General features: G+C 42.0%; 2 protein-coding genes across 3 annotated transcripts; both read right to left on the reverse strand.

Annotated features, from left to right (window-relative positions):
• Positions 1-3,199: 3,199 nt before the first annotated feature.
• tm7sf2 (transmembrane 7 superfamily member 2) lies at positions 3,200-17,256 on the reverse strand. The gene is made up of 11 exons (XM_028030647.1): positions 17,135-17,256; positions 16,358-16,437; positions 14,834-15,030; positions 14,104-14,158; positions 13,601-13,795; positions 12,484-12,587; positions 11,230-11,349; positions 10,386-10,554; positions 10,228-10,308; positions 9,877-9,999; positions 3,200-3,546 (listed from the first exon to the last, which is right to left on the reverse strand). The coding sequence occupies exons 2-11, from the start codon at positions 16,425-16,427 to the stop codon at positions 3,386-3,388; spliced, it is 1,275 nt and encodes a 424-aa protein (XP_027886448.1). The 5' UTR covers positions 16,428-16,437; positions 17,135-17,256; the 3' UTR covers positions 3,200-3,385.
• Positions 17,257-17,453: 197 nt separating this feature from the next.
• On the reverse strand, positions 17,454-26,354 carry vps51 (VPS51 subunit of GARP complex). Of its 2 annotated transcripts, none has more exons than XM_028030628.1 (11): positions 25,935-26,354; positions 25,530-25,659; positions 24,681-24,827; positions 24,368-24,587; positions 22,596-23,496; positions 21,806-22,021; positions 21,607-21,708; positions 21,382-21,516; positions 21,186-21,307; positions 19,969-20,056; positions 17,454-18,214 (listed from the first exon to the last, which is right to left on the reverse strand). In XM_028030628.1, exons 1-11 carry the CDS (start codon positions 26,103-26,105, stop codon positions 17,954-17,956), a joined length of 2,493 nt encoding a protein of 830 aa, XP_027886429.1. In that variant the 5' UTR covers positions 26,106-26,354; the 3' UTR covers positions 17,454-17,953. The 2 variants fall into 2 exon arrangements, with proteins under 2 accessions (XP_027886429.1, XP_027886430.1); XM_028030629.1 differs by having other exon boundaries at positions 17,954-18,214; positions 21,607-21,690; positions 25,935-26,105.
• Positions 26,355-26,805: the final 451 nt, after the last annotated feature.

Consider the following 26,805-nt stretch of genomic DNA (forward strand, 5'->3'; position numbering starts at 1 on the left):
AAATGGAGCAGAAAATTGACGTCATTCACAACTTCTCGTTCTGTTCACTGATTGGTCCAGATGAACATTCTACCGGAGTAATCCACTGTAATTGGAGAACGTGAAGATGGAACAGAGGAGGAAGATGAGAATTAAGCGGAAGTGGAAAGGAAGGCAACGGCCAAGAGTATTAATGCTGCAAAAAGTATATTATATCTATTTTCCACACTGAATATACGTGCATCCAGCATACACACATCACCTTTAATACTCAATAACATCATTGTGCAGGAAAAAACGCAGGTTTCAGAGTTAATAAGATCAGCTTCAGACTTACCCTCTGCTTTATGTTGGTAATAAATCCCGTAAATAAATAAATAAACTGAAGTGTGTGACGGTAATGTGGCAAAACGTGGAAAAGTACAATTGGGGATGAATTCTTTAGCGAGTGTAGAAATTCTGTACTTATCCACTATTATAATCTGCTTTTCTATTCTTTCCGTTTTCCTTGCAAATCTTCAGACGGTTGTAGAAGTGGAAGTGTTGTGTTAGCAAGGCGTTTGGGTCCAAGAATGTGTCAAACCTGTTCACACTTATGTTTTTATGTGGACCGTGGATCGTCTGTCCAGACGGAGACGCGACTGTGACTCACTCTGACTGTCAGCTCTCGCCTCATTTATATTAATATCCATCATCACATTCATCTCAACTAACCGCATATTTTACTTTCAGCTAATGGTTTAACTCGAGACGTAAAAAATTCTGTCCAACTGCTTGCGATGTTTCAGTCAGTCAGGGCCTGCTTCCCCAAAATTTAATTACATCACGTATTTTACAAATGACGGTTTTGGGTATAGAGGTTTTTCCCTCCTGCTTATTTAATTTCTGCTTTCAGTCTGACGTTCAACAAAAAGCATCAGTATAAATCTCTAAGGTACAATTATAGTTTGATCCTGAAATACAAGCGACAAAAGAAGAAGAGAGAAGTGTACAAATGCGTGCAAGTACAAGCGTGAACACGTGTAGGAAATCCTGCATCCTATGATGCATTCCTATCATTGTACAAGCACCTAATTAGCACGTTGCATATTAAAAACAACAGAAAACAGCGTGTGGGTGAAGCCAGAGGCCTGCGGCGCTGCAAAAGGGCAGAAAAGGTGACAAATGAAGAGCGCTCCGTCGTCTGAGTGCACATCTCTGACTGCATGAGGTGAAGTCAGAGGTGTGCCATGCAGAATCACCTGCAGGCATCACCTGCAGAATAAATGCGAGGTGAATCATAATGGAAAGGAGGCACATATTTGTATATATTGTCAGAAACCGGTTTTTAATTTGTTTGGAGACAAAAAGAAAAAAAAAAGAGTCATAATCAACAACAGCAGACAACGTGCGGCACGAGTCAGACCAGAGATCGTGGCAACAAATCGTGGATTTTTTTTTTCCCCCTTTAAAGGAGGCAGCTGCTTAGAAACGAGCAGCGTTTTAACTGCAGCAGGTTGCCTGGAAGAGTTTAAATGAAGATACTGTGACGGCTACCCGCTGCAGTTCATCGGCTTCACGACTTCCTATTTCATAGTTTTTGTGCGACAAACCAGGTCAAAGCAACTCGCACCAAGGGCGTAGTTTATCGTTGGAGGGGGGGGGGACACATATCGGAAACCTGACAGATCGGTAAATAGCTTGAGGAGAAATGTCAAACAATGTTGTCATCAACGCGTTACTCTAAGCTGATCCCTTGTAATGCGTAATCTAACGCGTTACTACTTACAATCCAATACTCAGATTAAAGTTACTATCCAAGTTACTGTGTGTTACTATATTTGTATTTTTTATTTTTAGTAAACACATATTGTTGCTTTCTTCTTTTTCCTTGGGGAGTTGCCATGTGTAACACCAGCGACAAACGTAAACAATGGAGGGACAAGAGATGCACATTTTCTAGCTGATGGATTAACTTTTCATTGCATAATCAAGTTACTTTTTCAAAGTAACGATGCCACCCCGTGTAATAAATTAACTATCATATCTGTCACAATAGCAAATTTTGATGGACGATAAATTGTTCCAGAAGTTATTGCGATAAACGATAATATTGCGGCTTTGAGACAATTTTTAAGTAATATAACGGTAATGGCAAAATAATAATGCAAAAACACAATCTGAAAGATCAGCATCATGAGATTAATTGATTTATCATCTCAAGGTGACAAACTGCCCCAAAAACATCTTCTTCTATTTCCTTTTGAGCAAAATGGCTTCAGTCTTTCATCAAGCAAAATGACTTCCACAACGAACACTCACTTTATCATTTGCCTCACAATTAGCAAGATAAATACTCTGGCAGTACTCACAAGCTAGCCACCAGATTCTGATCAAATTTATTGGTCAATTAAAACCGGTTAATACTCAATAAACTAATTGAAGACCTCACTAGAGCTTCCTCTCTTGAAATTTCTTCCACAGCATCACTATTCTGGCACTGCAATTCTCCGTTCAGCAGAGGGAGGAGGCGCTGTGGTGCGCCTTCAAAATAAAAGCACGCGAGCGGAAGATTTCAAAATTAAATATTTTTCGCAGTTGCAGTGAAATTATCAGGGGGGACAAATGCGCCTGATTCAATATTGGGGGGGGGGGGGGGGGGGGGGGGGGGCCCACGTGTCATCTAAAGAAACGCCTTTAGATGAACTGCAAATGAAAAAGACTTTCCTCCTTGATGATTTTCTAGAGACGCCAGGTTTTGATTTCTCAACAGACTTACATTCAGGTAGCGTTTGTTTGCTAATCATAGGTAACTTTAAAGGCACTGATTGTTATTTGGCGGTATGAGAATGTTAAATGCACACCACACTTTTTTTTTTTTTACTTTTAAAAAGATTTAGAAATCATCCACCTCACAATGACATTACTTTTTGTTGCCCTATCACCTAAAACCCCAATAAAATACTTGTAAAATAGCATAACATAGAAAGGTTTCTATGTAAATTCATTTTAAAATGTTTTTAGAAAACAAATGTTAAATGCTAACTCAATTTAAAAAGTTGCAACAAATAAGAAACCTAATTTGTTGAATGTATTTATATTAAGCTTCACCAAATGGACACTGTAATGTAAAGGTTGTGACTTCATTTCAATAAAAAAACACTTCAGAGTTTGTTTTTTGTCTTATCTCGGCAGAAATTATTTTCACATATGTTAAAAAAAAAAGGAAATGTTTATGGTCTTAGGTTTATAAAATCAGAATTTAATTTGATACAGTTCTCTACCATCTAAACCAGTTCCGATGTAAACATTGATCTCAACCAGCAGGTTCCACTTCTAGTTTGTGTGAATTAAATTTGACATTCTGGTTCTGTGTAAACTGAGGTTGTGCACCAGCATTTAAAAAAATCCAGCATGTTGTCCTTTTTCAGTAAATGTACGGGAAGATCCTGTAGGGAACTCGGCGACAGTAGGCGTCCCACGCGAGTCCGTACTTGGCCCTGCACTGCCTCTCGTCCCGGGCCTCCCGGTGAACCAGCAGGACGGTGAAGTAAACCACGTAGAAATATGGCAAGAGATGAGAGAAGCCTGAAGGGGAAAACAGAAGAGCAACAAGCATAAATGACCTAAAAAGCAGCCTAAAAATGTCACCCGAGGGATTAATCAGTGTTGGATTGGAGAGGAGAAACACACACCTTTGCTTCACCAGCGTTTGTGACGTGAACCACATTTAACAAGCTGTAATCAAGAGTGCAGCCCCCTTCCGCAAATAGCAGCGCACTTTCTTTTCCGTCTGTGTTACATAAAAGCCTGGCGCTCAATAGCTGTTTGATTATGCCCATACAGTTCAGTGTTGATTCATCTTGACGGTCACTTTGTAAGCCTGTACTTAGAGTCTTTGTCTGTCTGTCATTGTTTCCTCAGTTTTTGTCAGGAACATGCTGCCATTTATTTTTTTTTTTTTTTTGGAAGTGAAGAATTTCTCAGTTTGGGATTTTGCACCAGCAATTAAGACAGAAACTGCAAAATACGTCTCAGTTGCAAAGGCTGCGACAGCAGTGAGTCACTTTAAGCTGAATTTCAATTAGAGGTAGAGAGAAACATCAACCGCAACAAAGGTCTGACAGCTGCTATTCGGGGATAGTTCAAGGAAAAGTGATGCAGTCTGCCGTGTCATTGTGTCAAAATCTCACTGTTTGGTCAAAAATACAGAGAATATCGTAAGAGGTTAATAAAGGCAGAATAAGGCCTTAAAACATCAGAGGGAGAGAGATGTGTGTTTGAAATCTCTTCACGTTGCCATGAACTGTAACCTGATTTTGAGAGAGTTTGGAAGGGCAACAGGCCCACAGCATAATAAGTCTGCTACCGTACTTAACTGTGGGTTTCAGGGCCTTTTCTCTTCCAGAACTACATGTCGTGTTAGTTGCATAATACCTCAAAAGTTGGTTTTATCTGAGCAAATCACACAGTTTTTGTGGAGGAAAAGCTTCTGTGTCATCCAATAGGTACAGTATATCTCCACAATAAGGACGTTCTGGATTACTTATTAGACATTTCTATGCAAAAATATTTCAGTTAGAATAAACAGGATTGCAAAGGGTGGAATTTATTTAAAAATCCATCCATCCATCCATCCATCCATCTTCTTCCGCTTATCCGAGGTCGGGTCGCGGGGGTAGCAGCTTCAGAAGGGAGGCCCAGACTTCCCTCTCCCCAGCCACTTCTTCCAGCTCCTCCGGGGGAATCCCGAGGCGTTCCCAGGCCAGCCGAGAGACATAGTCCCTCCAGCGTGTCCTGGGTCTTCCCCGGGGCCTCCTCCCGGTGGGACGTGCCCGGAACACCTCACCAGGGAGGCGTCCAGGAGGCATCCTGACCAGATGCCCAAGCCACCTCAACTGGCTCCTCTCGATGTGAAGGAGCAGCGGCTCTACTCTGAGTCCCTCCCGGATGACTGAGCTTCTCACCCTATCTCTAAGGGAGAGCCCAGCCACCCTACGGAGAAAACCCATTTCGGCCGCTTGTATCCGCGATCTCGTTCTTTCGGTCATGACCCAAAGCTCATGACCATAGATGAGGGTGGGAACGTAGATCGACCGGTAAATCGAGAGCTTCGCTTTTTGGCTCAGCTCTCTCTTCACCACGACGGACCGGTACAGCGCCCGCTTGACAGCAGACGCTGCGCCAATCCGCCTGTCGATCTCCCGCTCCCTTCTTCCCCCATTCGTGAACAAGATCCCGAGATACTTAAACTCCTCCACTTGGGGCAGGACACCCCCCCTGACCCGGAGAAGGCACTCTACCCTTTTCCGGCTCAAGACCATGGCCTCGGATTTGGAGGCACTGATCCCCATCCCGGCCGCTTCACACTCGGCTGCGAACCGATCCAGCGAGAGCTGCAGATCACGATCTGATGAAGCCAAAAGGACCACATCGTCTGCGAAAAGCAGAGATGAGATCCTGAGGCCACCAAATCGGATCCCCTCAACACCTTGGCTGCGCCTAGAAATTCTGTCCATGAAAGTGATGAACAGAATCGGTGACAAAGGGCAGCCCTGGCGGAGTCCAACTCTCACCGGAAACGAGCCCGACTTACTGCCGGCAATGCGGACCAGACTCTGACACCGGTCATACAGGGACCTGACAGCCCGTATCAAAGGGCCCGGTACCCCATACTCCCGGAGAACCCCCCACAGGGCTCCCCGAGGGACACGGTCGAACGCCTTCTCCAAGTCCACAAAACACATGTAGACTGGTTGGGCGAACTCCCATGCACCCTCCAGGACCCTGCTGAGGGTGTAGAGCTGGTCCAGTGTTCCACGACCAGGACGAAAACCACACTGCTCTTCCTGAATCCGAGGTTCGACTATCCGACGGACCCTCCTCTCCAGGACCCCTGAATAGACCTTGCCAGGGAGGCTTAAGAGTGTGACCCCTCTATAATTGGAGCACACCCTCCGGTCCCCCTTTTTGAACAGGGGGACCACCACCCCAGTCTGCCAATCCAGGGGAACTGCCCCCGATGTCCATGCGATATTGCAGAGTTGCGTCAACCAACACAACCCTACAACATCCAGAGCCTTAAGGAACTCCGGGCGGATCTCATCCACCCCCGGGGCCTTGCCACCGAGGAGCTTTTTAACCACCTCGGCGACCTCGCCCCCAGAGATTGGAGAGCCCAACCCAGAGTCCCCAGGCTCCGCTTCCTCAGTGGAAGGCATGTTGGTGGGATTGAGGAGGTCTTCGAAGTACTCTGCCCACCGGCCCACAACGTCCCGAGTAGAGGTCAGCAGCACACCATCCCCACTATAAACAGTGTTGGTGCTGCACCGCTTCCCCCCCCTGAGACGCCGGATGGCGGACCAGAATCGCCTCGAAGCCGTGCGGAAGTCTTTCTCCATGGCCTCTCCAAACTCCTCCCACACCCGAGTTTTTGCCTCAGCAACCGCCCGAGCCGCATGCCGCTTCGCCCGCCGGTACCCATCAGCTGCTTCCGGAGTCCCACAGGCCAAAAAGGCTCGATAGGACTCCTTCTTCAGCCTGACGGCATCCCTCACCGAAGGTGTCCACCAACGGGTTCGAGGGTTGCCGCCGCGACAGGCACCGACAACCTTGCGGCCACAGCTCCGATCGGCCGCCTCGACAATGGAGGCACGGAACACGGTCCACTCAGACTCCATGTCCCCCACCTCCCCCGGGACGTGTTCGAAGTTTTGCCGGAGATGGGAGTTAAAGCTCCGTCTCACAGGGGATTCCGCCAGACGTTCCCAGCAGACCCTCACAACACGTTTGGGCCTGCCAGGTCTGACCGGCTTTCGCCCCCGCCACCGGAGCCAACTCACCACCAGGTAGTGGTCAGTGGACAGCTCCGCACCTCTCTTCACCCGAGTGTCCAAGACATACGGCCGCAGATCCGATGAAACGATGACAAAGTCGATCATCGAACTGCGGCCTAGGGTGTCCTGGTGCCAAGTGCACATATGGACACCCTTATGCTTGAACATGGTGTTCGTTATGGACAATCCATGGCGAGCACAGAAGTCCAGCAACAGAACACCGCTCGAGTTCAGGTCGGGTGGGCCGTTCCTCCCAACCACGCCCCTCCAGGTCTCACTGTCGTTGCCCACGTGAGCGTTGAAGTCCCCCAGCAGAACAAGGGAGTCCCCAGGAGGAGCACTCTCCAGTACCCCCTCTAAGGACTCCAAAAAGGGTGGGTAATCTGAACTGTCGTTCGGCCCGTAAGCACAAACGACAGTCAGAACCCGTCCCCCCACCCGTAGGCGGAGGGATCCTACCCTCTCGTTCACCGGGGTAAACCCCAACGTACAGGCGCCGAGATGGGGAGCAACAAGTATGCCCACTCCTGCCCGACGTCTCTCTCCCTGGGCAACTCCAGAGTGGAAGTATGTCCAGCCCCTCTCAAGGAGACTGGTTCCAGAACCAGAGCCATGCGTCGAGGTGAGACCGACTATTTCTAGCCGGAACCTCTCGACCTCACGCACTAGCTCCGGCTCCTTCCCCACCAGAGAGGTGACATTCCACGTCCCAAGAGCCAGTTTCTGCAACCGAGGATCGGACCGCCAGGGTCCCCTCCCTTGGCCGCCACCCATCACACAGTGCACCCGACCCCTTTGGCCCCTCCCACGGGTGGTGGGCCCATGGGAGGGGGGGCCCATGTTTCCTCTTCGGGCTGAGCCCGGCCGGGCTCCATGGGTAAAAGCCCGGCCACCAGACGCTCGCCATCGTGCCCCCCCTCCAGGCCTGGCTCCAGAGTGGGGCCCCGGTGACCCGCGTCCGGGCGAGGGAACACCAAGTCCAAGGTTTTCCTTCATCATTGGGGTCTTCGGGCTGCACTTTGTCTGGTCCCTCACCTAGGACCTGTCTGCCTTGGGTGACCCTACCAGGGGCATGAAGCCCCAGACAGCATAGCTCCTAGGATCATTGGGGCACTCAAACCCCTCCACCACGATAAGGTGGCAGCCCATGGAGGAGTTATTTAAAAATATATATATTTATTTTAAGATAATATTTTACTTTTCTGTGTGAGATTATGCTATTATGATTTTTAAAAAACTGCTAATCAATGTGTAAACTATCTAGCAGACTATACTGTAAACAGTGCCAGAAACAGCTATGGCTTCTTTCACCCTTGCTGTGTTTTGTAGGGTTTTCACATGGATGTGAAGATAAGAAAGGGACTGAATACAAAACATCAGATGTAAGAATATTAAAGATGACCTCAAAGCAGTGAAGAAGGTGCTGGGAAGCTTTGATGTCCAGCTACGTGGGGCGCATGGGCAATCGGTACTTTAAGGTCATGCCATTCAACATCAAAAGAGATTAAAACAAGTTTTAGGTATGCACTGCTGTCCTACAAAAGGGATCACGATGACCTCCATGAGGAAAAAAAGTCAAAAACATGAAAGAGCTCGTGTGAGAAAAAGCGCAATCCTCTGCTCAATATTATCTGTAAAGATATCTGTAGCAACCATCAGGCTTTCAGACAGAAATCTGTGCTGCTATGGTTTACTATGCAGGCTGTGTACTATATGGAACTACTTTAAAATAAAATACAAAAAAAAAATCACTGTAAGGCTGATTATTATTACTCATCGTGTCTCAGAGGACTCATGCTAACATCTCACTGTAAAAGGTTTAGTCAGCAGCAGGTTCTGATTCATTAAAGAGCTGAAACCAAAGAGTCACCCTGTGAGTTTACCTGGTGAAGTGGTGGCTCACGGAAAAAAGTTGTAGATATTTACATCACAGATTATAGGGATTTATTGAATAATCCATAATTCTATTTGGCCTATTTTCTTTCTTTATTGAAAAAAAATAAAATAAAATTCCCCAAAATGCATTTAAAAGGAACCAAAGCGAAACCATCAACCAACAACCACAATGACGGAAAAAAGCTAAAGTTTCTGAAGCAGGTCTTGACACGAGTCAGGATGCTATCACATGGCTGTCAGCAGGAAACCTCTCTCCGAAGCCACTGGTGACAGGGAGACTTTGATTGGAAAAAGTGGAACAACATCCCTGCCAAGTGGCACAGATCTAACGAGCCAAGAAAAACAGAAAGCCCACAAACGCACCATCTTCTGTTTGTGCAGGATATTTCTTATGTGGTTGATGAAGTTTGTATAAAAACAAGCCAAATAGTTAAATATAAGTAGATAATTGGAACTAAATAGTAAATGTGCAAGTAGGAAGGGCTGCTTCTTTGCTCAATTCACTTTATCAAATATCACAGATTCACACAACCTGAATTGTTGGATATAATTAACAACTTAAACAGTGGCGTCTTCTAATGGGGGCAAGGGAGGACCGTGGCCCCCTCTTGAAAAATGTTCACCACCTCTTTGTGCCTCCAGAGATTAATTTTTATGTAAAAGAAATTGAAATTCAGAGTTTATGTTATATTACATTGTAGAATATTTGTTTTATAGCTGTGACCCCGTAAAATTTTTACTGGCCTCGTCCGGCCATCACAAAAAACTTTTTTTCCAGTGGTCTAAAACTCCACCCAGCTGCTCATTAACACACACTATTAACTGGGATTTAAACAATAATAGTAAAAAAAACTATTACTAATTTAATAATAATAATACAAATATCTCATCATGAGAAGAGAAGGACCAAAAACTGTCTTAATCAATGACTTTTTTTTTTCCTATTCTGCCCTTGAAAGATAAGTGACAGAGAATCTTGAGCCTGTTTCACCTATTATTATTGCATATTTCGTACTTCAGTTGATCTTTTTTAACAAATATACATGAAGAAACTAAAGAATTATTGGTCAATTTTGTATATATTTTCTATTTTAGATTCAATTTGACAATTGAAGTCCCTCAAAAGAGCCTCTGAGGCTGTGTGAGGTTGGTCAACAAGGCAGCGAGGAGTCTGAAGCGATCTTACCACATGGCAGGGACCACGCCAGCGCCATAAGGAGGTCGCCGAGGTAATTGGGATGACGAACGAAGCCCCACCAGCCTGACACCAGCAGCCGTTTCCCTGTTGCTGTGGCGATGGTCTCCAGTCCTGTAAGGAGTTGTGCAGAATGCAGATTAGACAAAGAAAACACAAAAATTCACACCTCAGCTTCTTCCTCTCCTGTCCTGACAAGAGGAGGACATGCATGAGCGGAGTTACTTTATTACAAATGAAATCAAATGACGTGACAAAATGGATTCCCTGAATAAATTTCCACAGCTTTTGCCGAACGATAAAAAAAAATAAATAAATAAAAGAATGGAAATGACGGACGACCTGAAACACTGGGGTGAGTCGGGTCTCGCCTGAACTGGTTCTTCTGCGAGTTGGATTTTCTGAAAATGTAATACCCAGCACCTGACGACAAACGGAAACACGTGTTTAAAAATCATCAAATGTGCCATGAAACACAACCTAATGAAAACAATGTTCACCGTTGAGGGCAACTATGGCCGCCGCCGTGAGCAAAGATAGACTCTGTGGGTGAACAATCAGGAAGGAAGCCTGCAGGCCGTAGGTGAAAGGAACCCAGGCCAGGTCGCCAAATACCAGCATGAACCCGAAGCCATCATGCACAATGTCCATTGTTGTCAGAACGGCCTCCTGGTGAGAATGAATAAACAGCGAAAAAGAAAAAAAAAACATATTAACAATGCAAAATAAAATATTGGATCAGTCTCCACACAGGAGTTTCAAACCCATTTTCATTTTGGGCCACATCAAAAATTTGACTGTTCTTAAAAGGCCAGTTGTGCCAGGATGTATTGATAAAACCAATTCAACGGTGAAAATATGAATAAATAGCTGCTTGTTTCAGCCTTCAGTGTTTCTTAAAATAAAATAACATTGAACGGTCCATCCAGGATTTTGAGATTTTTTTTGTGGGTTTTTTAACAACCAAAATCACAGATTTTGTAGTGCTAATTTAGAAATATTTGTAAGAAGCTTTTATGATGTTTGTGCTAATGTATGATATTAAATGTGACTTCTTATTAATCGCCGTATTGATCACTGACTATAATTTGACATCAAAGAAGGCTGAGGCTGCAGTCACTTAAACTCAATGTTTTTGGCCAATTTTGAGAAAAAAATGTGGGAATTTGTAGATTTTGTGTGAATTTTGTGTACATTTTTCTGATTTGTTGAAAAACTGGAAGGACTTTTTCATGTAATTTGAAGTCTAGACGGCTCTAAATGACCACATTTGGCCCGCAGGCCTTGAGTTTGACACATGTGACATATCAAATATCTTTGTACAATACAAGTAACAAAGCTCACTTCGTTCCATAAAGCGTCTGCCACATAAAGCAGCTGGAAGCAGTTGACGAGGATCATGGAGAGGGAAGGAGAACCGCGAAGCTCCGCCTCCTTCATCAGCATCCCGAGGTTAATGACCCCCTGAAGGGACAGAGATAATAGCTAGTATATAGAAATCACTCACTCAGTCAGAGATGACTTGTTTTTTGAAGTAATGTTTATTTTAAGTACACCGCATCAGGTAGAGTTTGTAAAGTTGGTGGTAATGTTAAAAAAAAAAAGCAAGAAGCTCAAGGGGGTTGATTTCTATTGCAAAGCATTAGCAATCAAAGCTAATGGTGTAGCTTCTCCTAATGACACGAAGCTAAATCCATGATCACAATGTTCCAGTCTCACCCTGATACATTGTGAACCAAATGATAAATGTAAGTGAATCGGGACTTTGTTGTAATTCTGCATCTTACCGTTTGTTACTCTGAACCTTACAAATCTTTTGTAGCTGCAAACTGTAAATAAATTACTGTCATTTGTCAGTACACGATCATGTGAGTTCATTTAGTTGTTTTAATTTGGAATATTATCATCAATTGTAAAAATTCTGAACACTAAAATGTAAATAGTTTTGACATTTCCAAAGATGTATAAAAGACAAAAATAAAATAAAATCCCACACATTGTCTAGAGCCAGTTGGTGGAAGGTTTTTCTTCTGCTCTCCTACGCACGCTGCTTTAAAACATTCACATGTACAAAGGTTTAACTGTTTGCACCGTGACTAAAGAGGGACGCCACTTTCCTTTCGTACTTAAATCTTCTAAAAAAAAAAATATTTCTATTCTGAAAGGATCTGGTGGAGTAATAAAAACGTTTCATTTCAAACTAATAAATCTCTCTCTATGTTTTTTTAAAAATTATTTTCTCTGGTGACGCAGATGCGAGATAAAAGTGTCCAATAAATCTGGTACTGGCTGTGCTGGGTCATCAGGGAAGCAACAGAACTTTGATCTGGGTTGCGACAAACAGAGGCTGCAAATCGATCAGAGGAGAGCAACAGTGCCACCCGGTGGTCAGTTTGTTCTTTGTTTGTTTGGTTTTTTTAAAAAAAGGGAGTTTAGGTCTTATGACACAGTTTTGCATCACATTTGGATACATCACCATCAGGAAAACAAAAAATATGTGACATTTTATGTTGCGCTTTTTCCTAACTTTTGGAAAACGTGATCAAAAATTTAAAAGTAAACCAGAACATGATTTGTCACATTGAATAATGAACTTACCCAACCAATCAGACCTGGTCTGAGTTCACAGAAATACTTGAGGTCAAAGTTTCCGATCCGAGGGTTCAGCTCCCGCCCAATGAAGAAGTCATAAAGGGGATTCCCTACAACAAGATAGACAACAAGTACAAACGACTCTTTGAAGATGCTTAGATTTCTTCAGCTCAGGTGTTAAGATACTGTTCAAGTTACCTTATTCCTGTATAAATAAATAGAACAAATGAAATATGAAATAATTTTTCATATTGTGTACCAATATAACCATTTATCTACATGTTCTCTTTAAGAATTTTATACATCATTTATATATTTGCTAACTTTAAACATTAATTACCAATAAATAAGAAAAACACTTTATTGCCTAAAATTTTACAACGTAGCATTCATTTAGCATGTAAAAGTTCAGCCTTTCCACTTGACGTCAGTACAGTGTAGGACTGATCTGTTGATTCACTTTTGGATAAACCAATTAATAAACGGGCAGCAAATAGGAATAGGAATTTTTTTTAATGCTAAATTTCAACCAAGTGAAGCTAAAACTAGGCCATGAGTTGGATAAAACGTATTTACAGACAAAGAAGGTTTTTCTTAAATGCTAAATATATTAATTTTTTTGGCTTAATTGCTGATGTGAGTGTGTTGTTCTTTCAGCAATTGACCTTGTTTGAGTCCGCATATTTGGTCAACGATCAACTGTTCACAAAATTAGTCGAGAATCATTTCAGCCCCACATGCAACTCTAACTTCAGAAACAGAGCTGATACAGTCATATGTGTTTTTCTGTTTATTAGCAGAATGTATCCTCTCAGAAACTGAATAACATTTCTGCTGTTTTCTGCCTTTGTGGTTGCTTGTTGCCTGAGGAGACATAAGAACAGCGTGTAGCTGGCGCAGCAGGGTCACCCGACTTAAAAAGGCAGAATGCAGTTGATGCAGATGCCTGCAAACTCCTGCCGAGCAGCAGGGCTCTTAGATATTTACCCACAGGAAAACCAAAAACCCTCCCACAATCCAACAAACGGGCATTCGAATGCGCAGTGCGTAGACACCGGCCGTGTTTACACAGCGCTTTCGTGTTGATTTCCCCGCTTTTTGCTGGTGAAGCTCGCTATCTCACCTGTGTCTCCCCCCAGGGCCAGAGCATGGGAGGGAGCCCAGAAAGAGCGGACGTAGAGGTAGACGGAGGACAGGAACGACACGGCGATGGCAGACACCGCCAGCGGCACCAGCAGCTCAAACAGATATGCAAGAGGAGCGCCGAGCCCCAGCAACACCGACAGCAACACGGCGCTGATGCACAGGCCGTGGAAACCTCAGGGAGGAAAACAAACAAAGCTAAATGTTATAGCCCCAGGGAGAGCAAACAGATGGAGGACTGCATTAAAAAAAAAAAAACATTCCCTCTATCTGCCAACTATCTAAAAGTTGGCAGATAGAGGGAATGTTTATCTAAAGTAAACTTCAGCTCAAACAGGCAAACATGAGTAAAGTGTCATACTAGGAGATAGGAAATATAACAGCTGGTGATGCAGAACAATAAAACGTCATACTTTATTTATTTGTTTGGACAAAGAGATTTATTTTAAAAAACAGTTGATCAACAATGAAGCTGATTAATACCATTTATGGGATACTTGAGGCGGCTTCCGTCCCTCAGCGCTAATCCATCAGAAACCTGCATACAAAAAGAGCACTGGTGAGAAACGTCACCAAATCAAGCAGAAACACTTGATGAAAATACCCAATAGTAGATGTGCTGCAGCATCACGAGGTCAGCCTGACCAAAAGGTTATCAATATTATACTTGAGAACAATGTAGTAATGTTTCAAAGACCTGATGGATGTGTCAAAACAATAATCACAACATACAGTTTGAAGAAAGGTAATCGTCTAAATCAAAACAAATAACATAACGAGAAACTCAATGAACTCTTTCTCTGTTTTACATTTTATATTTATTTAAAGATGTAATAAGCAGTGGCCTAAGATAATACCATCACTACTGTTTATGTGTTTCTGCTATTCTACACTTACAGATTAATTAATTATGTATTTTACATTGTAAGTTTAGACAAGATCTTGCATTCTGTAGAGTGCTATTAATGGCCAAAACAAAAGATACACAACTAAAAGAAACAAATGACGACAAGGACATTCAACACAGCCACCTCACAGAGCTAACTAATATAATAATATAAACAGTTTAATGGTTTGTCATTGATTAATCATGTACTATATTTGTAGTATTCATAACAGTTTTATCATATTAAAACCACAGATTTTCTTGGATTTAACTGAGATTTTATGTGACAGACCAAAACCAAGTGGCCATTTTGTAGACATTTCATACCTTTCCTAACGGCAGCAAGTAGAGGAGGGCATGCAGTCCGATCCATCCCAGCAGCAGAATGGGAGCCAGCGGGTCCCACAGCTGGTCGGTGGAGGGGATGCAGGGGGGCCACTGGAGGACGCTGGCCTCCGGTGATTGGCTCACACAGATCAAGAAGAGAACGGTCAGTGGGAGGAAAACGGGAATGCACACGGCACCTGAAGGAACAGAGGAGGAAATGAGACGATGGGATGGTAAGACAGTTCAAGAACCTTGACTGATGACAGCAAAAATACCGAAGATATTGAAGGTCCCTGCATGAAATGAATGGGACAAATAACACCAGACAATAAAGACATTTAAAATAATGTCAGGATTAGCAAATCAATCTGCATGGTCGCAAATTACTGTAGATAGAAGCCGTTCAGTATCAGATGAGCTCCGTTCTATAAACACATTATTGAACTGCATAAACACAAAATCCTACCAAGTATTTTTGCCTCGTTTCTAGAGCAAATGTCTTAGTATACTTAAAATACGACAAAACTAACTTAGAAATAACTTTTCAGTGTGATACTTAGGAGCTTATTTTATGCCAATAATCCTTAATATTGCTTTTTTTTTTTTTTTTTTAAATCTGGCAGATTTTGTAATTTAGGGAAAAATGTCTTGAGTCAAAAAAAATCTGCCAATAAAGCAAGTACTTTTTAAAATCAATATTAGGGATTTTTTAAAAATATATATATATAATAAGCTCCTTTGCCTTGCTGCAGTTATTTGTGAGTTAGTTTTGTCTTATTTCAAGTGTACTAAGATATTTGCACTAGAAACTAAAAATAAATAAATTTCTGTAAGAAAACAACTAGTTTAACAATGTCTCGAAAAATCCTTTTTCACAAATTATTGTACATGTTCATCAGTGAATCACTTTATAATACATTAAATAATACTGCTTATGTTGCATTTATATTGGAGTGCACAAGTTTGTGACTTCCTTTCATATATAATATGTGTTTGCTTATTAATAAAAATGTCTAATCTTGCTTATCTCTAAAAAAGGAAACGGATTAATTGGACCAAGACACTAGAAATTAACTTTATTTTACACACATCAATAATAAAATGTTTCCTATCGGAGGCAAAAGTTAGGACATCTTGTCCTCTAACAGTTACTCCTATCCACTTTGGCTGAAATAAAAAAAGATTTCATATAACATTAAAACCAAAAATGTATCTTACTTTACTTATTAAATGCAACACATCAACAAAAAAAAAACTGAGAAAAGTGTTAGGACACCTTAAGTATCCTCTGATAGCTTGTGTTACAGTTAGGCTGAAATAACAAGACGCTTCTTGTAAAAATCTAACAATCTCTGTTATTTCTAAGCTGACATCAGTCTGAGAAAGGTTTCTGCCACTCCTCCATATGTGAAAATATATTAGGAAAACACAGTCGGTCCTAAAGTGTCTTCATTTATTATTTTTACATGAGTCTTCCATCACAGATTCAAATGTATTAAACTTCGCGGCACGGCTCTAGCTTACCCAGAGTTCCTCCAAACTCTCTTTCTGTGTCGTTTGACAGTCTGTGTTTCAGGGTTTTCTTGGGTCCCATTTTTCTCCTCCTGTTTAGGATATTGACACAGACAGTGGACGTCATGAAAACTTTTATGGCGGTGGCAGCATCATGATGCTGGTCTGTTTTGCTCCAGGTGGTGCAGCATTAGTGGATGACATAATAAAACTCAAAATTCTTCAACTTCCCTATAAAATCAACAGGAAAATGGTTCAAAATTAAGGACAATGATCCTTGATAAACGTCTAACTGGGAGTGTACAACAACAAGTTATAAAATTGCTATCTAGATGTTACAGCTGATATGATACACCATACATGCTTAAAAAAAACCTTAAACTTTCTAAAATATTGTGAAGTCTTGCATTTCAGACTAGTTCCGTTATTAAATTAAATATTTACATTTAAAGAAAACGCAAACTCAATAAATGAGAATCAAAATGCTGCCTTAGAAAATAATAGAACTGCGAAGAGCAGAAAATAAAATCTTCAAGGATAAATGAAAAAGTATTATGCAGTTATAATCCTGAAATTATTTGCTCTATGTTTAATAAGCGGGTTGTGTTAGTGTAATATCTGTCAAAAATGACGGGGACCAAACTTGGGTCAAAGTGCAATCAGTGACACACAGACTAACCTTTCTACACAGAAATGGGAGGTAAACACCATCTAGAAACGCCGCAGTTACCATTACCTGAACGTCAAAGTGAGAATCTGTTATTTAACACATTAAATGAAAACTCTTACCAGTGTTGGGTATAGGAGGAAGTCTGCGGAGCCTCAGAGGCTGTCCTGTCCGTCCATTCTGCAACATGCACGTGGATTCGCCCAAAGTGCGACCTGTCGGCATGGAGCTCCCTCTCAGCCAATCAGATTTGTCCGTTGTCATCAGAAGAGGGTGAAGACAAGATGCCTTAACCAATCAGAGCCAGCTAACCAGATGGCGATAGCTGAAGCTGGAAAACTCCTCAGAGGCTAGTCTGTTGTGAAATAACTCTTGAGTCGCATCGATGATTTAGGAAAGCAATACCTAAAGTTTCATATTTTAAGAATTAATGAGAACATGTTCTTTTAAACCCATACATGTTTATTCTGGACACACATTCAAGTTAGTGTATTCACTATTCAGACATGTACAGAAAACAGACAGGAAACATACTGTAGATGTACTGCAGCTTACAGTTAATGAATGAAAACAAAAAAGTCCGCAAATAGCCTGAAGAGATTTATTAATGGAGCAGCTTTGCTCTTTAGTCGTCAGTGTTTTCTATTCACAGTCATTTTATCTTCAAGGTCGGAGTGCCAGAGATCCCCTGTTTTCAGACTGAAGCCAAGTTTTTTGTTTAATTATTATGTTATAGTAAATGATTAACACTAGAAACTGTAAGTAAACTCAACAGACAACATCATGATTGGTAAATCTTGGAAATATACCAGCCAAGAATGGGGTAGTAGTAATAAACAAGAGATTCGGATAATTATTTTCCTACAATATGTTTACAGTATTCACCGAACTAATGCCAATAGTGGCTAAACGATCCCCGAACAATGTAACAGAGGTACAACTCAACCTCTCTCACAGATCACTTCAATAACACTCTGCTCCATCGGTGAGGGGTCCAGGCAGCGGTGGGCGGCGCTTCCCACTATCTCATCCAACAGGAAGTGAACAAGGTTCTCGTCCGATACGAAGCGCCACAGGTACATCTGCAGGTAGTGGCAGTCGACTTGGATCTGCTGCAGGCCGTAGCGCCCAAAAGTGCGCAGGCGGACACACTCCAGGAACGTCTTCAGGCTGATTTTGATGATTCCCGTCATCACAGAGACCTGGGAGAGAGGACACGTTAATTTGGCCAGCAGACGGGTGACGGGATAAGGCCTAAGGAATGAAGAACAGTAGAGCGTAGGTCAAAACAAACTCACAGCCACCACAACATTTGAAGCTTGCTAAAGTCACCATCCTGCATGTTTTTATACTTGTTGGATTGGGGACCAAAGTTGCAACATTTGTTACATTTTCAGCTGGTGTGGTACTTTTTCACACTCCATTGTGTCAAAACGATCCAAACCTTGTTCCTCCCCTCGCCTGTGGTGGCGCTGCACCGAGAACTACTGAAGGAAACATGAAAACCTCTGAACCTTCTTCACAAAGTGTAAACAAAAATAAAGTGGCGTCAGTTGTAGGATTTTTCTTTTGTAAGTTGTTAAAAAAAAAAAAAAAAGCCAAAAAAAACCCCCTATTTTTCCAGCTAGCGCTAGACTCATGTGTTTGTTTTGGTTGTATTTACCCACAATGCCCTGCACTTTAGTTCGCTTCCTGCTTTTGAAGCGGTCTCTGGTCCGCTTGGCGTTCACGTATGCATTCAAACCGCACCTTGGTTCACTTCAACCAATCTTCACCTGGGTTTTTAAGAGGACCAAATTTCACTTTTTGGTCCACATCAGGGTTCGATTACGTATTCACACTTCCTAAATGAACCAGACTTTCTAGGCAAACAAACTAGAGTTGGATCAAAGCGAACTGAACAGGGCTGGTGTAAATGCCCTGTAAATGCCCCAAATACATCTCAAAGTTGGTTTTGGAATAGGTAAAGCTGACTAACATAAAGCTTTTGGAATGGCTCCAAAGTCAGCCTTGTTGAAATTCATGAATTATTTGTTCTAGGCAGCCAGCCATTTTATGCAAACTGCCATTACTTGATGGCTACAAGAAGAATGTGTTTTTGTTCCTGTAACTTGCTAAAAGCCATTTATTCAAATATTGGTGGGGGTGGTTATGTTAATTTGATCCAGTTTGTATAATTTTGTCACTATTCAAGTCAGAGAAAATCCACAGTAAATGTAAATTTGCCTGATACTTGTTTGTAAAAATGCATTGAAGCTTTAATAATCAATCCCCCCTCAAATGAGATCAATTAAAGATCAAAATTAACATAAATGACATGCCAATGTTGAGTGGCTGTAAACTTCTGACAGAAACCATTACTGTGAGTTAACATATCAACATGAAGGAATATTCAAACTTCCCAAGAGCAAAGAACAGCATCTCTGAATGCAAAGTCATGCTCTGTAAGAAGCAGATCTCCACACACTGGACAATTCCTGCGTGCTTATGAGCCAGCGGTTGGACGCCCAGTTCATTAAATCAAGAGCTTGGAAACGAGAAACACAAAGAAGGGAGACTTCTACACAGACTCAGAGAGAAAACAGCACATAAATCTGAATAAAGTTTTTAGCGTTGCTTTAGATAAATGCAACAAGAATCTACATTGGCAGAACACCCTTAAACATTCTGTTGTTTTCTTTCCTGAGTGGCTAGAAAATGATGTGAAGGAGGAAATCGAGGGGTATCATTAGCATGTTAAAGTGCGCCCACGTCCGCGCCTCCAGAGTCGAAGAAGTCTACTTGAAAATGTAACCAGCAGCATCATTGAGCATGCTCCAATTCACACGTTCCCAAAGGCAGACAGCCTGCAGGTCCCGGATCACGTTCTGCTCCTTTAGTGTGGAGGAGATTCTCACGTGCCGCTTCTAAGGCCGTTAAATAATATTTATTTAACTAAATGAAGATCAGCACTGACCTTGTTGAACTCCACTGAGCTAAAGATGTCGATCCTTTCAGAAAACAGCTTGTGGATGTTGCTCAGCAGATTGGTATCCATGGGAGCGCTGCAGGTAAACAACAGGTCACCAGTCAGTTATTGTTCCTATTCTAGACATTATCACTAAACAATAACGATCCACTTATTTAGAGAAAAGCCAATTCAATAGTTTTCACTTTAAAGAATTTTTAGGAACACTGCAACTATGATAACGTTAACTCTGTAGACACAGTGATCATATTTCAGATGCTTTTTCTTCGTCTCTTAACATATATAACCATAACTCTGAATACCTCATAATCGCTGCCAACAAATATCTTAATATGACAAATCCAATTTAAATGCAGTTTTAAATGACAGTCTGTTTCTGAATGGGATTGGTTCAAGTAGCCTCTTCACCAATTTTGTACCGACTCATTCCCACTTCCATTTTTTCCCCATTTAAACAAATTTGTTCACAGCATTTTTATGAATCAATCAATAAATGCCAAAACCTTGCATAATTTATTTAACTTGGATGCAACTATCAAAAAACATTGTATAATGTTTCTATTTATTTTGGTCTGATTCTCAAAGGGACTGGTTGGCTCATGAAATATGGTCCCTGATCAGACTAAAGTAATGTTTGAGTAAAACAGCCACCTCTTTACAGTAGAATATGAGTAAGTTACAAAGCATTTCAAAACATGTACGAATTGACACATTGTCAGTACAAATTGCCACAAGGCAGATGGTCTCATTTGGTGCCACAAAGAGTCAGTGCTGAAACAACTAACACTGCCAAAGAATGAAGTTCATCAAGAGTTGAGTTTGTCATTTGGAAGTATTTCATTCATAGCTCTTCTGTAAAATCGCTGACTACAATTTCCCCCAAACACCAAATACATTCGCAGGCGCTCTGAGATATAAGGGGCAAGTCGCTCCACCGCCAGAATAAGACACTGAAGTCTCATGTACTGTAAGTGTCTATATCTGTCGCTGCCATGATTTTTAATGACTTATCACATTAACCGGCTCATTATTTAATGAAAACGCTGCAGTTGTGGAACAGTTTTTTTTTTGTATTAGCAGAATATCGACAAAGTTTTGTGCATGTTTGTAATAGAAACACAACTCACCTCTGATCTGTATATCAGGAGTTACAAACACAAACTGCTAACCAGTGCAACAGAGTTTTATAGACAAAGTTGCTTCACCTCGGTGTGTAGCTGGCTGCATAACGGGGTTGCTGCCTGGAGCTGCTGTAGACGGAAAAGGTCCTTTTGCTCGAGTCACTGCTGTGGGCCTTCCTCACACCTTCTTCATACAACAGACCCACCTGCAGGACATTCATGGATGATGTTCCGGTAGGAACAGCGGCACTTTGACTCAGTCTGTCGTTCGAAGCGATACCTGCACGTCAATGGAGGTGGTGTCCTCCACTACTCTCTTCATCACAGCTCGGACGTTTCTAGGCTCGATGGTGTTGACCCAGTCTCGAGTTTCAACACTCTTTCTTAACATCTGGGAGATGATCAGCCCCTGAACCTGGATAGAGAAAGAAAACAAGGTGTCGTCTTGGATACGGTGTGTACTTTTACTCTTGACTCTGTATTTTTATTTCTAATGGTGAAATACCTTGACATAATGGTTGAGGAGTTTTTGTGCCGCTTCTCTTGCTTCTCCACATAATGCTGTGACTGGTGTTATGGGATTTTGGTGCTGAAAAAGATGGCCAGTCTTTTACCAGTCATTTTAAAAACTTGTTTACAGTTTGTCATGCAATAACCACACACATCTATGTGTTTTTTCCAAATATTTTACATTTCTCCAATACCTGGACGAGAAACTGTTCATCTGTGAGCGTGAGTATGTAGGAGATGGTGGACGTCTCAAAGTCCAAGCAGAGGCGAGACAGCAGCAGCAGGAGAGCCGGGGGCGTGGATCCTCCTTTGTCTCCGGCGCTTTCACAAAACTGTCGAGAAGACTGGCACACAAACCTGATGAAGTTCACCACCAGGTTCTCACGGACTCCCTGGCTACAGAACTCCCCCTATGGCGACAATACAGAGTAAAGCTTTCATTAAAAACTCACTTTTTAACTTTGTTTAGAACAGTAGTGTCAAACTCATTTTCATTTTGGGCAATGTCCACATCAAGAATGTACTGAAATGGCCAGTTGTGCCAGAATGTATTGATAAAACTTCTACCCAAACTGTTAAGACATTAATAAACAGCTGTGTTGGAATTGCTTCTTAAAATTAAATATCTTTTCACACTGATCTGTCCCTCCTATATTTTGCCTTTGTTTTTGATTTTTTGCTATCAAAATGATTTAGTAAAGCTAATTTACAAATATCAGCAAGAAATTTTGTGATACTTGTGTCGGTAAATGTGACTTTTTGTTACTCGCCACATTGATCACAAATTGTAACCTGACATGGGTGATGAGAGTTAGCATCACTTAAACCCAATGTGTTTTGACCAATTTTGTGGAAAATTAGCAAAAAACTCTCAACTATACAGTAACATGAATCTAATGATTTTGCGTGACTTTCTGAGGAAGGAACCAACTGATGGAAAATCAATAAAGTTCATAAAAAATGCTTTTAACAAAGGAGATTTACCTTGAAGTAAGGCTTGTTAGAGAAAGTAATGTCCTTGGCGGTGAAGAGATGGACTGATGCCAACACCGACTTGATTTGGTTGAGAATAGAAGCTGACAGAGATGAGAGAAGCTCTGGAAGACTGCTGGGAGCATCCCGGCCAGCTGCAGGCCCTCCTAGATGCACTCCGGCTCCAGCCACGGAAAGTCGAGGCGTTGCTAGGGCCTGTCTCACATCTGTCAGGCTGTCCATGTAGAAGCTCTGCAGAGCAGAGAGATACTGCTTCACTCGCTCCGTTGCCGCTCTTATCACGATTTCCGTCCCCCGGTTTGGAACGGCGGAGCCAGGCAGCAGTTTGGCCACGGCCTGCAGTCTGCGGTGGAAGCGGTCTAGAGCGCGGACCAGGAGGGAATTATCGCCGACGCCTTTCTCTTCTTGTATCCTCCTCTCGACAAGCGAGAAATACCGAGCCGCCAGGTCATCCACGAAGGCCTGCAGCTTGCCGTTTGCCATCTGAGGAATATTCTTCGAAGCCAGCTCGCCTGTCTGAGCATGGTTGATGAACAGTTCTTGATAGGAAGTAATAACCAGACATAAGCTGCTGACAAATTCATTGCAGCCTCTGTCTATGAATTCGAGAATGTCGGTGTTTGGGGTGGGAGAAGGCAGAGAGAGCGTCTTAGGGGAATTATCGCTCGGAGATCCTGCGGCTGTAGAAGACGATGACCTGCGTGTTGCAGCCTCTTTCGGAGCTGGAGGTGGTGGGTACGGTTTGATCTCTGCTTCCAAGCCCTGAAGGTCCAGCTCCAGTCGAGAGCGTGCATGGCTCAGGAATTTATCACAGAGCTCCTCTGCTGGTTCATCCAGCTGCAGCATTAGCTCCACACACTCCGACAGGTCTTTGGCGCTCGTCCCACCATCTCTATAAACACACACACACACACAAAACATACTGTTGAACAGAGTCAATACATGGTGCATTGCAAACATATTCACATGCCTACTTTTACAAGTTTTGCCATAACATCAACGCATCTTAAGGGGATGGATGTCATGTGACATAATTGTAAAGTTGAAGAAAATGCATCGATTTTTTTAACCTTAAAAAAAGGTTTTTGTTCTCAGTCCCAGTTATTCAACTGGCTTACCACATCAAGAGTGAAAGAAACATGTCTGTGGACATATTTACTAATTCATGGTATCTACAGGTTTCAGGAAGTCAAATTTAATTTATTGGAAACTAGAATAAAATTTAATACAGAAAAAAAATGTAAATATAGGGGATGGTTGGAGGAACTTGCTGCATTACAAACAACCATAACAAGAACTGTGAACTTTGTGCTTCTCTCGTTGCATACGGCTCTCTACAGTCTTAACCCCCATAGTCCTAAGCTTAAGTTTTTTGGCACCTTTCCTCCTATGGGTTGGCACTTGGCAGCAGAAGTCAGCCAGTGGCAAGCCAATTGCCTTTAAATTTGCAAGTACTCATGATACATGATGATTTTGCAGCCAGTATGCGGTAGCCTCGCCCAATAAAAATGTTTGCGTACAACTCAGACTTTTTTCTGAATGAAAAGCACCACAAGCCAACAAACTATATTAAATAGTCCTGGCACAACAAAAAATGAGACCTGTGATTAACGCATTTAAGGCATTTATCTTATTTTATCAATTTAACATGTTTTAAAGCTTTAATTTTAGACACAAGAATCTAAGACTTTTTAAGGAGCCTGTAATTAATGATTGTGTCATCTTTCCTTCATCGGACATCCATGATCTTAACAGATTTCCACCTGAACTTCTGCCGAAGCTCCTGAGCCAGCTTCTCCATGATGGCGTTGCAGTCGTCCTGAATCCCCTTGAAGGAAGGCAGGTGGCTGTACTGCTGCAACACGCAGCGAGCACGCCGGTGGGAGCTCACTGCCTGAGCGTAGGCCTGCAGCTCCAGACACTTATTCAGTCTAGCAGGCAACTCAAACAGAAACTGAAGTTTCCTCAGTAGCGTGTGAACCCCTGGTAGGAAACATAACAGGACAAATAACTTAACAAAATCATCCTAAAGGTAAACAAAAGTTAAAAAAAAAAATTTTTTAATGTGGATTATACCAGATAGTTTGGTTATCTGTGCGTGCTGGTCCTGAAGCGTGCTGCTGATGGAAGCGCTGAAGTCAGTGATGGCAGCCATGTTCGCAGACAGGCAATCCATTTCGTCCTCCATCTTTTTGAAATCGTTCTTCATTTTTCTGATGGTGTCTAACAAAAAGAGGAAATATCTCACCTACATGCTTTGCAAAGGTCTTCAGTCTCCTTAAATCTTTACAAATTATGTCACATTACAACTGAAAACTTCAATGTGATCTGTTGAAATGTATGTACTAGATTAATACAAAGTAGTCTAGCATTTGTTTTAAAGTGTGCTACAAATGCATCTCAAAAATTTGAACATTGTGGAAAATGTTAAGCATTTTTTGTCACTCATATCAGAAAGAAAAACTAAAATAGATTCATTATACATACAATTAAATATTTCCATTATATGTGCGCAATAATCAAATTACAAGAAATAAATGATTGAAATATTTCAGTGCATGTGTCATGAATACAAGTTACTGCCTGAACAACATGCAATTAACGCTGACCCTCAGTGCAGCTAAATAAAACTTTAGAGCCGTAAAGGTTAAAGTTTTAGTTTTCTTTTGTGAAAAGAAAACTAAAAAATGCTTAATAAATATCTACAATAGAAAGTTTAGATGAGTCTGTGTGTTATAATGGCCCAGTCAAAGTACAGACCTAAAGCAAACTGAGAACATGGCTTGAAACGTGATCTACTGTTGAAATCTTGTATTATGTGCTGCTTTATGTTGGCCTATTGTATACATTGAAGTTTGTGAATGTAACGTGACAAAACATGAAGTAGTTCAGGGGCTACAGATACATTTGTATCATCTGCTTTACCTGTAGCAGATATGAACTTGTTATAGTTTTCATAGACCAGGGTCTGCATGTCACTGTCCAGAGAGCGGATCTGCTTCACCATGCAGGTCTCATGGTCCATCAGCTCAGAAAGGGAGCACTCTCTTCTCAGCTGTAGTTTAAGAAACATAATGGTCATAAACATCCTTTAATATAGCACATAAAATAATTCATTTGTATTAATTAGTGACGAGGGAGATGCACCCTTCATGCTAATTTAGTAACTTAAACAAATTAACATCCACCAAGTGTCTTGTGTTTCCAGAGCAAGACCTCAAAGTCATCCTACGTATTTACATGTAAATATAAAGTGCTGGAAAATATGTGGCTTTAGCGACTTATGTTTATACGACTGCGGCGTGATAGTAGAAGCTAAAAAGACAGCACCTTGTTGAGGTACAGCTCCGGGTCAAAATGCGGCCCGTTGATGTCGCAGGGATCCAGGGACTGCAGCTCCGGGGCCTTGCCGTCCTCGTTTAGCCCGTAGTAAAGCTTCAGCATGCCGTGCACCCTCCGCCTCCTCCCGGACTCGTCCGACACCGAACCGTCGGCGTCCATACTGAACTCCGACCAGCTGCCAAAACGGACGAAGCGAAACAAACACCTGACAGCTCTGAAACACGGACTGAAAACTCTTAACTCCCCGTTTAAAATGATTAAATATTTTCAGCTTCGGAGAATGTCCTGAATAACGAAAACTTGTTATTCAAAATATTCCAAATCTGTCATATTTTCTTCGAGAGAAAACGCAGCTGTATGGAGTCGTTGTTGTTTCCGCATTTGTAACCAATCCACACTTACGTTCTCACAAAGTCTACGTAATCAAGCCTGACTCGGATGCACTACTGCGCATGCCAGCGCCACAACGATTTAAAGGGCCATTTACCTTCTCTTTCTTTTTTTTTCTTGGACTGAATCATTGTTCTAACAATGGTGGGGGTGGACCTAAAAGTTCGATATTTTTTTCTTAGATGTATGGCAGATTTATTTCGTTCTTTGTTCTTATCGTCTTTTCATATTGGTGTTGTTTAAATACAAGGTTTCTTTTATGATTCTTTTGGGGGGACAATTTTAGACTTTTCCAAGATTGGGGGGGGGGGTGTCTGGACCCCCTTCCCTTCCGACTCCCCGGGATTTCTCTTGTTATGAGGAGTGCCACCAGCTTCTATTTGAGGACCTCTTCTTTTTTTCTCTGTACTTTTTACCACTGTTATCTATCTTGCATAAATATGGGATTTTATTCCATTAATAGGTCAAT

Source organism: Xiphophorus couchianus, chromosome 11 (genome assembly GCF_001444195.1).
Source record: "Xiphophorus couchianus chromosome 11, X_couchianus-1.0, whole genome shotgun sequence".
Classification (NCBI taxonomy): domain Eukaryota; kingdom Metazoa; phylum Chordata; class Actinopteri; order Cyprinodontiformes; family Poeciliidae; genus Xiphophorus; species Xiphophorus couchianus.